At 36.7% G+C, this 14,058-nt stretch overlaps 2 protein-coding genes across 3 annotated transcripts; both read right to left on the bottom strand.

Annotated features, from left to right (window-relative positions):
• Positions 1–831: 831 nt before the first annotated feature.
• Positions 832–4,547, bottom strand: LOC116251181 (glycine-rich RNA-binding protein RZ1A-like). Of its 2 annotated transcripts, XR_007572943.1 has the most exons (5): positions 4,404–4,547; positions 3,111–3,260; positions 2,353–2,881; positions 1,776–2,256; positions 832–1,684 (listed from the first exon to the last, which is right to left on the bottom strand). XR_007572943.1 is itself a non-coding variant. In XM_031625294.2 (4 exons), exons 2-3 carry the CDS (start codon positions 3,222–3,224, stop codon positions 2,366–2,368), a joined length of 630 nt encoding a protein of 209 aa, XP_031481154.1. In that variant the 5' UTR covers positions 3,225–3,260; positions 4,404–4,547; the 3' UTR covers positions 832–2,256; positions 2,353–2,365. The 2 variants fall into 2 exon arrangements, 1 of the variants encoding a protein (XP_031481154.1); XM_031625294.2 differs by having other exon boundaries at positions 832–2,256.
• Positions 4,548–9,208: 4,661 nt separating this feature from the next.
• LOC116251232 (uncharacterized) lies at positions 9,209–13,452 on the bottom strand. Its single transcript, XM_031625381.2, has 5 exons — positions 12,902–13,452; positions 12,365–12,422; positions 12,034–12,117; positions 10,269–10,410; positions 9,209–9,632 (listed from the first exon to the last, which is right to left on the bottom strand). The coding sequence occupies exons 1-5, from the start codon at positions 13,308–13,310 to the stop codon at positions 9,336–9,338; spliced, it is 990 nt and encodes a 329-aa protein (XP_031481241.1). The 5' UTR covers positions 13,311–13,452; the 3' UTR covers positions 9,209–9,335.
• Positions 13,453–14,058: the final 606 nt, after the last annotated feature.

Here is a 14,058-nt window from a genome sequence, read left to right as displayed (position 1 = left end):
CAGTGTTGTAAAAAATTGAAAATTAAATCGAATGTACCAGCCGATGTGAACTGCTGGGTGATTAGGGCTCCTATAACCCTATTATTAGCAACCATGGCTGCCAATTCAGTGAATCGCTCTATTCGGCAATTCAACTGAACCAGTTATGAATTACTGAAAGTTATTATTATTGCTATTATTATTGTTACTAAAATAAGAAAACTTTAAAAGTATTTAAATATTTAAAATATGTAGCCTATAACACGTAAAACGCTTTGGCCATTTGCCTTGGATCCATGTCCATTTGGCCTACCCAGGCCGGTTTTCTGCGGACACCGCGGGAAACTACAGTACCATCAGCCTTACAAACACTTGAAAATCGAAAACCCACGGATTATTGATCGGCCATGAGAAACTTGGAACTACATCTTCAAAAAAGCGTTACAATTCTGTAAACATAATACAAAGGTCTTTCAGAAAATTCAGCACTGTGTAAAGATGATGATGACATGAATTTCCCAAAATTCTCCAACTTATGAGATTCTGAATCGCCTCAATTTCTCTAAATTTTGGCACCACTTATTTGCCACAATTCTTGAATTTGTCTCCGAAGGCCAGTAAATTCTTCCAATGTTTACCACGGTTCCAACTGGTACCGGTAGTGCTACGGGCCTCCCAAACAATCAGTACCTTTAATCCTAGTTTTTTTGCTACAATTGTGCAAAATTAGATAGAGCACTTGACATTTGCTACCATAATCGCTAACCATCACATGACACGCAATCACACACACACACACACACAGAGAGAGAGAGAGAGAGAGAGAGAGAGAGAGAGATACAAAACACCACGTAGACAATTACTTTGGAATTTGAACAATGAAAGTGGAATACACACAGCATCTAAATTAGATTAGATCAAACTAAAAAAGGCATTCAAGCAGCAGTGTGAACAATGAAACAGTTAAATCAAAGAGCAATTTTAACTGACATACAGAATAAATGTACCTGTTCTGAAACATCACAAACAGCATCACTGTCAACCAGTCTGAGAAAGGTAGACTATCTCAAGGCTGAGGTGCCCGTGGTATGAATGAAATTCTTCTTTCACAATAAATACTCACGCACAGAACAAGTTTTTAACATATTTGTTTGTCTGCTTGCAACCCATACACAGTGAAAGATACCCTTGCACCAGGGAAGCCGACCAAAGAATCCTTGCCCAAGAAAGCTGACCAATGAACAGTATGCTCAAAGAACAAGAGACCTGGAGAGAATCTTTGGAAAGTACCATGGACATAAACTTTTCAAAATTTCCTTCAAACTAGTACCAAACACAAATATTCGGTTCACAGCTGATCCATTGCAGCCAGAGGGGCAATCCCGATAATAAGGAGGGGAATAATTTGAAGTTGCTTTCAAGCAGTGGGCACCTATGCTACCTCCAGAACATCACAGTAACCAACCTCAAACTTGCACTTTCAGCTATATCAAAGCAGGATGGCCACAAGCAGAATCTAATGGAGAAGGTGACAACTGACAAGCCTTTGGTAATAGACACTGCTCAGGTTGCCCTCAGCACCTCCCAAAAACTCAAGAACTTTTGTTTCAAAAAAACCAATGCACGCATCAAAATAACATTTCCAATGCGATTAGAAACCCAAGCCTAAAGCATGTATCCAAGAATACTGGAAAATGCATCAAGCCTGCAAAAACATCAACATAATTAAAATCATTTTGATGTCCATCTAAGAAAGATTACTTGGACAAAAGTTAAACAAAAGCACAAAATTTTACCGTAACTCCTTATCTTGGTCGATTTGATTAGAACTGTGTCTGACAAAGGCAGAGAAAGCACAGTATCCATATGCAATGTTGCTTCTAACATTGTTTATCTGTCATACTTACGTAGGACTGACTACGGGGGCCAAATTAATTAGTGGGGAGACTGCTAAACATCCAGTAGAATAACAATCGAAGACCAAATGTAGAGCATAGTATCTAGCAGCATTCCGGGTATTGACAGCAGTGATAACATTCGGATTTTAACGAAAAAACTGTGACACACACAAGCAAAATAATGCACCCGAGGAAGCACCATATAATCAACCCATACAAACGCAGTGCAGTTTCCTTTCGTGCCACATAGCAGTAAAAATGCATGCAAACTAGATCATCTCACGCATTGGCACAAGCATAATCTATAATTTCAAGTTATAGATAACAAAGGTTCCTTGCAGTTCCCAGCAGCAAAACCCACCATGAGTTCCACGAAAGACTGCAACAAGACAAAAAGAAAATACTATCTTAAAATAAAAGATCAATAGACAACCTAGTAGAAGGCAGTATCTGAAAACCTACTATGAATACATACCATGTGTAAACAGCTAAGAACGATAGCCCCCTGCACCAGGTCGTTTATATGGCCCTGAACGATCACGACCATAACGGTCAGTTCCAGTGCCGCCACCATGACCTCCATCCCTGTTGCGCCCACCATAACGATCACCATTTCGATCAGGACCATAGTGATTGCCACTTCCACCACCCCAACCATTTCCCCTGCTGCTGTCATATTTGTCATCAGAAGCACCTTCACCAGATGGACATTCCCTAGCAAAATGCCCCTGCTGACCACATTTAAAGCACTCTCCCCGGTTATCAGGTCCTTTTCTTCCACCATAATCGCGATCACGGCCACGATCACGACCACCACGGTCACGATCGCGGTAAGAGCCACCATCACGATCTCTACCAGATGGTTGAGCCTTATCAACGGTAATAGCTCGACCATCAAGATTCATGCCATCCATTGCACGCATTGCATCTTCCATAGCCTTCTCATCATCAAAAGTAACAAAGCCAAAGCCACGAGAACGACCAGAGAACCGATCAACAACCACCTGGTACCCAAAGAAACATCAAGCAATCAATGTAAAGAACCAAACTTTAATCACACCATACTGCAATCAATCAATTGAAACTCATTGGCCAACAACAGGACCGTCTATGCACACAGGCATACTATGCTCCAAGTATGAGCTGTTCTAGTACAGAATAGAATAATCACACCACTCTATGGTGATGCAAAGCAATCCACATCACTAATCAGGGGTGAAGAACTCAAATCACCTTTGCATCCACAAGATGGCCAAATTTTCCAAATGCTTCCCTCAAAGAGCTGTCAGATGTTGACCATGACAGGCCCCCAATGAAGCATCGGAATTCTTCTGCTGATTCAGACATGGTCTTAAATGTCTCACAGTAGATCACTTCCAGAAACTACAATCAACAAAAGGCGACTCAGCATGAGAAAGTAAGGAAGATATGTAGGTATAACTATCAGTGGAACGTCTCTTAATAAGAACCGATGTCCAACAATACAACAACAACAACAACGATAATAGTAACAATTAGTACCAGAATACCTATAAACAAACACATCATGACAAGAGTTCGTAGACAAGCACGGGAAAGTGCAGTCAGTACTAGATTCTCAATGACAGAGAGCATGAGCAGAAGGGCAGAAAACAAAAACTCAAATAAAGCGACTATATGGATGAACAGGTTACAAGACCCAAACGAGGATTACCTTTCAAACCATTCCAAGGCACATTAGTAGTGTTCAGAACGGACCAAATAGTTAATTGAATCAATTAAACAATGAAAGAGAGCAGGAAAAAAAAAGTTTAAAGCAGTTCAAAGTTGAAACAAATAACCATGTGTAGAATCCAGTGGATCAAAAAAGCTGAGGCATGCTAAAGTGTAAAACCCCACAGAAGGCAAGGTAGAAGCCTCGAACCAATACAATTCAGAAACAAAAATTAAAAAGGTACACACTACAACATGCAATGCAAAAATCATTGGCTACTAGTAAAAGCAGACAATACTAAGGAAAATTAGTTATAAACCAATAATCTGAGAGTAAATAATCAATTTCGCATGATGATTTTGACGCATTTGGAAGGGAAGAGGAGGGGGTTGGAAGTTGTGATTACTTGGCCATAGAACACCAAACAGAAAAATATACCAATCCACATGAACAGTCAAATGGTATATACCATTATGACGATATACAATGTAACAGACCATTACCGCAATAAAGTACGCACATATCTATACCAACGTAACAGTGGTAAAAAAAACGCAGAAATTCCATGATGGTCTCTGATCATTGAACATTTTGTCATGAATAGAACATTAAATTACAGAAAACAAGCAACAACATGATGTTCAGACAAAGAGTGATAGAGTCCACAACAATACATATCGACAGAAAGATAAGCAAAATTAGGCTCTCCGCTCCAAGACCAGCAACAGCTGTCCTTTTCCCCTGATTTCTCTATCCAACTGCCCATGCCACAGAGGGAAAAAACAGACAGAGACAAGAGAGAGAGAGAGAGAGAGAGAGAGAGAGAGAGAGACCTAGCGGGTAGAAGGGAAACGGTGGCGAGAGGAGGCGGAGAGTTGCAGACACAGAGAGAGCGTAAGAGAGGACAGCGGATCCGGTGCCCTAGTCGTCAGCCCCATATGCCCTTCTGACTATAACTTTCCCTCTCTCACTTTACGAACTCAACCCCAAACTTTACTGAACTAACGAAAACATACTATCTTTTTAACATATTTTATTTACCCGGTACATGAGCGGGAGAAGGTTATTCTAACACCCCAAAACATCTTATGCATTTCCCTTATCCCACACGTGTACTGTATATTTGCTTGGTATGATTTAAATATTTGGTCATAAAAATTATTATATGAATGAAATTCTTTATATGAAAGGGTATATTGATAAAGACTGTAGAAAATTGTGAGATAATTGTTCCTTCTTATAAATAGTCATAATGTGTCAATCAAATAGACAACTATGTAAACATTGGAAAAGTGAGACCACACTTGGATATACCCTTTGCTTTGTTGGAAAACTAATAAGTGTTATGCAATATGCAAGTCTTGTTGCAAGCTTTCTAGTTGGTTTGTTGCAAGCTTTCTAGTTGGTTTGGTCATTCGATATTAAGAACATTCTAGTTTGTCTCTTTGTGAGGTGGTTGAAGAGTATTCACATTAATTTTATTGGTTGAACAAGAAGAAAATACTCTTATATATTTCAAATGCTTATATGATTGCTAGCATTTTTATCAAGAAAGTTCTTGATGATTTATATGTAAAACTTGTGGTCCACATGACACTAAGTTTTAATATGTTACGATGGTAAAACCTTTTGAAGAAAACCTCATAATTAATGTTAAATATATTGAATATTTGAGTTATGATGGCGTAATTAATCTCAAATAAACGATTGAGTTACGTTGGAAAGCTAATATAAAGGAAACCACATAAATGTTGAAAGGAAACCCATGATAGTGAGAGCAAACTTATCTCATGGTCAAGTGGGAGTGTTGGGTTGTGACCATGTGTCTGACCTACATCTTATAACGTATGAGTGTTCATACGTTATGGTAATTAGTTACAACCTTTTTACAGTAGTAATCTAAAATTGAAAAGGTTGTAACCCACTTGCTTTGTAACTGCGCATATGGGAAATCTAAGGAAGCCTATTTTATAAGCCCAGCTATGAAGAGTGATTTAAGATAACTATAGAGGGTCCTTGAAGCAAACCCTAAAACGCTACATGTACCTTGGTTTTTTCAATTCAATCTCTTTCTCTTCCTTTCTCTCTTGTTTTGTTGTTGTGCAGGTTTAAGTTGCAGTCTAAGCTTGTAAGTAGAGATCCTCGGCGAAACATCAAAGTTGCAACAACACCCTCAAAAAACCATGTTTTGGGAAAATCAGTCTCATGTCAACATAATGTTTTAACTAGTTTTTGAAACTTATTTTGTGTTTGGGTGACTAGACATCTAAATAACCTAGGAGGAGCGCAACTTAATCACGCCCTTTAGAAAATGTCATCCCTTTTGGGAATCAGTTTTCAAATAAGAAGGTATCCATAAATTTAAGAGAAGAATGAGTTCCACCAGTCCCTTTTGGGGATCAGTTTTTTCCGTTCATTTTTTCCCTTTCACTCTCACATTTTTTGGAGCCAAACCTGATCTGTAATAAGCTTGAGGGTCAAATTTCCAACTTAGGATAGACTTGGCATATAGTCATAGTGGACACTGGATGACAGAAAAATTACCAAAATACTATTTCACACACATCAAAAGGAAAATTGGGTTTTTGCAAAATTAAGTATCAACAGAAATTTCTTTTCATGAAAAATAAAACAGGTAGTTACTGACATGTGGAAAAAGTAGTGTAAGTAAACATTCATTTTTAGTGACATTTCCACCAAAATTTTTGACTAAAGCTTGTTTTCTCCCTTTCTCCTACGCCTTTTTTTTCGTCATCTAAACATCAAAACGAGATTTTTAAAACTGGGTATCCATGTTTGTACAAAGCTTGGTTTTTGCAAATCCAAGTTTTTTGAGATTTATCACAATGCCCTAAACCTTCATTTTGCACCCCCATCCCTATGGTACTCAATTACAAAAAAAAAAGTTACTCAATTATACATAAATTTTTACAACAATGTCAAGTTTTGATGGTTCAAGAAACAAAATATACTTAAATTTTGAATTAGTTTATTTAAATTGCCTAAATCACAAAAGACAAATAGTTAAATAAATGGAACTAAAACTTAAGCATATTTTCACTAAAAATTTAAATTGCCTAATTAGAACTACCTTCGTACAATTGATACGTAAACAAGCGACATATAAGCAAACCGCTATTGCAGTGTTTGCAACTTGCTATACATAGGGGCGGGCCAAAAATTTTTCATGAGGAAGGCCAAATTATAGTTTCAAGATTTTGACAAGGGCCAAAATATGATTTTTCAAAATTTCTATATAAGATAAATAATTTATTTTAATTTACATGTAAATTTAAAAAAAATGAAGGAGGCGAGGGCCCCTACACCCCTTGGCTATACAACCAATGAACACATCCCTTTGTTGTCCATGTGATTGGTTATAACTACAAACCTATACATGCAAGCAAATGCATGACCAAGTAAACTCCAAAGTGCGTTTATTGTCGGTCATTTTTGTTAGTAAACTCCAAAGTTTTATCAACAGTAAAGAACCTTTAGTAAATGTTGAACTTTACACTGGTGGCATACTTTCGTTAGTAAACTCTAATTCTTTACTCACAACATAGAACCATTAGTAAGTGTCAACTTTTGTCGAAAGAGAAAGACTGTCAATAGAAATAACTATATACCAACAAGTTCTTCTTGTCAGTAATAACAGTTTACTAATAACAATGGTATACTGACATAAAAGCAATCCATTAGTGTATGGAACTTTGCTGACAGTTTCTTCCCATCAATAAAACTTTATAAATTTTTTAATATTATATTATATTCTATTCAACCCAAATAATGAGAATACAAAATAAAATGTGCAATACATGTATAAGAAGCGACGGTTGCACTTTATTGATACAATGAAAGGTTCTATTACACCCATTCACGATGAAATAAGTCAACAAAGTTGATAATTTTAGTCTATCTTCAATATTAAGATGCCACAAGTACATGACATTGAATACATGAAAGTTAATATATTAATCATGCGTTTAGTTTTGGAAATCAGGAGGTGCGGGTAAACATACATAAATATTACACCCATTCACGATGAAATAAGTCAACAAAGTTGATAATTTTAGTCTATCTTCAATATTAAGATGCCACAAGTACATGACATTGAATACATGAAAGTTGATATATTAATCATGCGTTTAGTTTTGGAAATCAGGAGGTGCGGGTAAACATACATAAAAGAAGTAAAATATTGTACAAGAAATGGAGGAAACTGTAGAATATGTAATATATTTGAACGTTAACTGAATAATCCTGCTATGTAATATATTTGAACGTTGGTTTGGGGGTTAGAGTAATTTGCATTGATACTGCTTCTAGTGGTAATAAAAACTTTAGCACGTGATGGTCTATGTCCATCTTCTCTAAACTGTATAAGCTAATGTATCAAATTGATTAGTTGATGAATGTATAGTTTAATGTTATTCAACTAAAAATTTGAACTCAAATTAATGTCAATTTATAGGTTACCTTCTTTGCTTTAAATCGTGCTAAGCTTTGTCTACTTGTGGTGTATTGGTATTTCAGTTGTGCACCATTTTATGTTTTTTTTTCACTAACTTTTTATAAATCATTACATTATCGATTTATAATACCATGAAAAGTACAAATTAATTCCAAGTGAATTTATGGAATGCATACCTTAATGCTTCATTATAGATTTCAAATGATCATCTGGAATCTCATGCTTGACAAGTTGGGTTGCACAAGCTTCAAAAGTTTGAAAACGTTAGTGTATTTTCTTTAGTTCCTGTCTCCACGATCTAAAGATCTAGGCATGCATATTCCTATAAGGCCCACTTGTATGTGACAAACTTATGCTCATTACGATCATCAAACTTCTCTTGTTTTTGAACATACAGAATAGGTATAACTGTGAACAAATAGCATGTAACTATAAATATTTAAATTTTAAGGAAAAGACCAAATTAATAACTTGTACACGTTTCAAAAAAACTACTTTAAATAAATTGGGCAATGTCAATCACTTGTAAAAAATCAATAGTGTGCATTTTGGGTCTCGTGTCAGCCTTTCAATATATGTTGTCAAAAATTGTGCTTGTTCACACATAGATTATGTTTATGCCCATGTATCAAATTTGGTGCAAGATTATTCCTGCCCCTTCCAAATGGTTATGCAGTACTCAAGTAATCAAAGCCGGACCTTAAACTCAAATCTTAGGGTGACTTGCACACATGACAAAAATATCTGTCCTCGTTTTCTTGCTTTTCTTCTTAACCATCCATTGTGATTGATCAAATGGTCCCGAGCAGCATAACTCTGAAATGCTAGATGTGAGTGTGTGTGTGTGTGTTCCCATCAAAGAGAAAGAGAATATTGATAAACTTAATTACTTGATAATATCTGTAATTTTTGGGACTGTGAAATGCAGGCTACAGACTTTTTTACGTTACAGAAAATAAACTTAACAATGTATCTCAAAACCTATAACGTTTAGTTTAAATATTGAAAGGGGATTATCTGAATAAGTTTCGCCCAAAGTAAGTTGTTGGCCTCAAAGTTAGTCCCAAGTCAGTCTACCACCACTAGTAGTGGTAGAGCCCAGAAATTTTTTTTGAACAGACACTCATTCACAGGTGTTCATATCTGAAGGAGTACTCATATGTATGACAGAGTAAATATTTGAAGATGTTAATATGAAGAAAAAAAGCATTAAGGGGCCGCAACAGATGAGCTCTCTAGCCACGTTCCCCTGGATCTCAAACGTCTATAACCATTGCTGAGTGCTATATCTTCAAAAATTGAAGTGCATATGCAGTAAGCCCCAAGGACTCTCTGCAATCTTTAAACACTCCTCGTATCTGAAACAGTCAACCAAGTGATCAATCGTCATCCCAGCAGCTTGCATGAATGTGTGTATGATTGTTGGCCCCACAAATCTGAAACCTCTTCTCACTAGATCACTGCTAATGGTCATAGCTTTTGACGTTTTCAGCGGTATATTTCTTGGATACTTGTATGTGTTGATTATGGGTGTATAATTGATGAATCTCCACATGTAAGTGCTGAATGACCTGTGCTCCTCTTCAATCTGCATGCAATTTCAAAGTTACTCGAAATGCAGAACAAGAAAGAAGAAAAATAAATGTTGTTTATTGCTCAATCGCCTAGCTTTTGCGAGTGTGTGTGCGTGCGTGTGTGTATTATTACACTATATCTCAAATATGACTAATGAGCTAGTCAGTAAAAAATAATGCAACTGAAAATAAAGGAAAAAACATAAACTGAAACAGGATTCATAAATTAAGAAGTAACTTAGTTGTTCATATAGTAAAGCTGTGCATCATATGAGACAATGTGAAAAGATAAATCAAAGAAGCGTCCCGGCAATCAAACTTGCCCTTAAAAGCAGCAAGTTCCTCACTGAGCTTGAAGTGAAAAGAAAAAACAAATGTCTCAGGCGCGCGTTCAAACATTGGGTGGTGCATCAGTATGGCAAGGAAACGAAGGTTAAAGAAATGGGAAGAATATATATATATATTCCTTCAACTTACACATCTCAATGGTGGTGAAATAATTAAAGAAATACTGCAAGGCGTGCAAGAAGGCATGAAGCCATAGATTGGAAAACTAAGGAGTGATTTCATGCAATGTTCAAATTATAAAGAAGAAAGATACTTGAAAGTTAAATTATCCGTAACCCCCAATGTGTAATTCGATCGTTTACCTTAAGTACACACTTGGAGTTATTGATGATGCACCTTACCCTGCTTTCTGATAGCACGGCTTTCCTGACAATATCCATGCTTGAAATTTTCCTCTCATCCATCATAGAGATAATACTGGGTTCATAGCCAAAGAATGCATCCCTAGCTCAACATGTAAAGAGAACCATCATTTCTTAAATGATAAAACTTTAAAAGTTGCCGTTGTTAGCTTAGGAAGAGCTGTATATTGCTATCATGTGGAACAGTGAATCTGCTTTGCATCTCACAGTTACCCGGACTGAGCATACTTAAAATTGCAGTACCAGAAGTAATGAAAAAGTAATGAAATTAAATTAGTTGGCCAGCCTGAGAACTGAGAAAATGTTATTGAGTCCAGTAATATTGGTGGCCGGAGACCACGGTCCTTAAACTAGTAAGAGTCCAGTCCGTCTGACTTTAGCTTGCTTGTGATAAAAAAAATGGAAGAATTCTAAAGAACAAATTTACAAGTAATTAGATCTGCCTTCAATTTTCAAGAGATAAAAGAAGGAAAAAATACTCATCCTTCTTCTAAGATGACGGACCTTTCCATCTTACCAAATATTTAATTTTTTTCTACCAAATTAAATGAACGTGTTGAAATGATCCAACTGATAGGTTATATATTACGGCAAGATAAAAATTAGAGAGTTTCGTTCCAGATTTTTTGACAGCCATCCCTCCCGTGAGTATGAATCCATTTTCAACTGAATAAATACTTTACCTAGCGTTTGGATGACACACTAAGAGCAAAATGGTTTTATGAAAACTAGTTTTCAGAAAAAAAAAACTTTTTTTTAATCAATTTTAGAAAAACTGGTCCGTGTCTTTCGATAATGAAACCGGAAACACTTTTTTTTTGTGAACACTCCATTGGTTTTTGCCAAGAGTATTGACAAAACTCATTTTTTGGGTTAAACGTTTTTCATGGGTAATTACCAACTTCTTCATTAGATATTTGTTGGAAATTTCTTGAAAAAATGATAGATCTTTTCTTGGTATTGATATTTTCATTTTTGGGCCTACTTTTTTTTGCATATTATTTAAGAAAATGACTATATTTTATATTTTTCATGAGGGCAACATTTTTCCATTAAAACTACCAAATAAGAGATTGAAATGAATTTTCGTAATGTCAGAAAAGAAAATTGCTAATTGCAAACTCTTCAACAATGCCCGCTGTCACCAAATTACATCTTTACAGGTCAAGTAAGTTTATTTGAAGCCCTTCCTGTTTATTTACGCAAAATGTGGGGACATTATTAATAGACAAAATTGTAAAAGGCGTTTTCTTGAAAATAGAATTTCCTCTCCGTCGGTTTATTTTTTCTTGGAAATATACAATTAAAAAAAAGTGAACGATAAGTTTTCTACTTTTTTCGTTAAAAAATGTAAGGGATCATCAAAGTCAACCTCCTGAATTACAAGGGAAAACAAAAGCGTACGCTTAAAATATGTATTAGCAATATAATATGTGTGTATATGTGTATTTTTTGAATAGGTTATAAAGCGACCATACGACAAAGCTTGCACCTGCTGTTTCAAATAGGGACATATCTTTATTTATTTTGGAATGAAAGCGGAGAAATTTGGGCCCTGATACCACTCGGACCTGGAAGTTTTGGAACCTAGATGATGATTATGCTCACGATTTGGATAGAGATCTCCCATCAAATTTCTAATGCCTTCAAAATATTGCCGATATGGTGACCATGGCATATTTTTCGAGAGGGGAAGAATGTATACCTGTAAACCCCTCTGTTGGCGAGAATCTCTGTCCAAGTGTATTCAGATAGCATACCTGAAAGCACTAGCATCTCAAACAGCGAACTGCACTATAAAGTTAAAAATGACATTTGTCAGCTCATATTTCAAAAATTCATTAGCTCATTCTCTCTCTCACCAAGTGATGGACAGTGCAACTGGTTGGGTTGAATGACATGTTATAGTCACGTTCTTAGTTCAATTTTTGGAAGGTGTTACCTTGATGATATTGATGAGTAGCGTTGATATTGATTATAAGGCTAAGTGGATTGGTTCTCTCTCTCTCAGCAACAAACAAAAAGAAGCTACTCACTTCTCGTCGTAAATTGGAACTCCCCATTGCTTGTCATGGAAGGCCACGTAAACTGGATCTGCAAAAGTTGGCATTCTCATTAGTTCAATGACCTCTCCCTCTCTCTCTCTCTCTTAGTGGTGCTGGTGTGAGATTTATCTTACAGTGCTCATCTTTTTAGTACTGGTTTGTACTCCCCAACCAAATGTTGAATATATATATATATATATCTGTGTTTCATACACGCAAACAAACGTATAAAAAAAGAATGGTGTCATATGTAAGAGTATAGCAAAATCTCCTCCCATCGTTCAAGCTGGTTGAATATCTAATAGGCTAAATGTATTATATTTATGCATGGTAATCGACAACAGTATATGTAGGCTTGAAAACTTTCGTTCGCAAACTCTGCAAATTTGTTTTCGAGAAAGCTACACTGCCATGGCCGATGTTCGAAGAACGAGAAAGATTGGTATTCACAAACTTGGCTATGGTCTAAATATTTCATAACATCATAAGCTTCCAAAAAGCATCAAAACAGTACGTGATCAGACTTACCACTGCCATGGCCGATCCAATTGCACCTTTTTGCAGTTGAACTTTTGCCGAATTCCTGTCCGTGATTTCCGTGCTTGTCATAGGATCTGAAGTTAACTTCAGGGGATTCCTTTCGAGGCAAATGCACTGGATTCTTCCACCATGAAATATGATTCTGGGCAGAACTGTAGATCTGCGAGCTCAATGACGGATTGAAGAACGGAAATGAGGAGCCGGAACTCGGGGACCTGAATGTGGTATATCTCCCAAATATGCCTCTTGGAACGCAGTTGAGTTCCTCAGCGGGACTAACAAAAGTCGTGGCCTTAACTTTTCTGGTTCTTTGCTCCCCAAAGTTCCAGCTCTTATGATCACCGGTCGGCCGGTTTCTGAATCTTCCGGCGGGCACGATGCTGTTTCTCTCATGCATTGTGGTCTGAAATTGAAGAAAGGAGGCCGGAGACAGATCCTGATGTATGTTTTGGCAAGGAAGAGAGAAGACTTGGCTACTGTGCTGGTTTTCAAGCCAGAGGAAGCAGTAAGTTTCAGAGGGTGAAGGATGAGTGGGTTGGAAGTTAGGTAACCAGGAGAGCAAATTCGGGAAATTGAAATTCTCATCTAATCAAAGAAGAATCTCAAACACTTAAGTTTTGTTGGTCAACGGTCCGTTGAGAGACATCCCGTACTTAACAGCAGTAGGCTTTGGCTTTTGAAATGTCAAAAATGACCATACAGAAATATGAGGTCCGGGTGAAATTTGAATTGCGCAAAAAAATGCGAAGTCATATTATGAAAATGAAATTTTAATATTTTTTGTAAAAAAACTACCGCATAAACATGATCTACAATGTTTAAGACTTACACTTTGGGCTTTCTTAATATTTTTTTTTATTGTAAAGCGTCAACCAAGGTGTCAAATATTGTTTACAAAGCTAGCTGGCCCCAAGGGCGGAGGGAAGGGGGGTCCGCATAGGCCATGGCTCTACCTTAGTTAATAATTTTTTTTTTTACATTGAAAAAAATAATATTTTTTTAATTATGTAATGTATTTTTTATATTTGAATTCAGTTTGACCTTACAATCCAGATATCGAACTGCCGGCCCGCCCCTAAGTGGCTCCGCCCCTGTCTGGCCCATATCCAAACCATTCACAACCCTACATGGGGTGTGTTTACCTC

The sequence above is a fragment of the Nymphaea colorata genome, chromosome 3 (genome assembly GCF_008831285.2).
Source record: "Nymphaea colorata isolate Beijing-Zhang1983 chromosome 3, ASM883128v2, whole genome shotgun sequence".
Classification (NCBI taxonomy): Eukaryota; Viridiplantae; Streptophyta; class Magnoliopsida; order Nymphaeales; family Nymphaeaceae; genus Nymphaea; species Nymphaea colorata.
The sequence above is the reverse complement of the archived record's forward strand: the minus strand, read 5'-3'. Positions and strand labels throughout refer to the sequence as shown.

Coding starts and splice junctions, on each gene's coding strand:
- LOC116251181 (XM_031625294.2), bottom strand. CDS start 3,224: ATGTCTGAATCAGCAGAAGAATTCCGATGCTTCATTGGGGGCCTGTCA. Junction 2,882..3,110: donor GCCATCTTGTGGATGCAAAG/GTGATTTGAGTT, acceptor TTTGGGTACCAG/GTGGTTGTTGATCGGTTCTC.
- LOC116251232 (XM_031625381.2), bottom strand. CDS start 13,310: ATGCATGAGAGAAACAGCATCGTGCCCGCCGGAAGATTCAGAAACCGG. Junction 12,423..12,901: donor TTGGATCGGCCATGGCAGTG/GTAAGTCTGATC, acceptor CAACTTTTGCAG/ATCCAGTTTACGTGGCCTTC. Junction 9,633..10,268: donor ACTCCAAGTGTGTACTTAAG/GTAAACGATCGA, acceptor AATTGCATGCAG/ATTGAAGAGGAGCACAGGTC.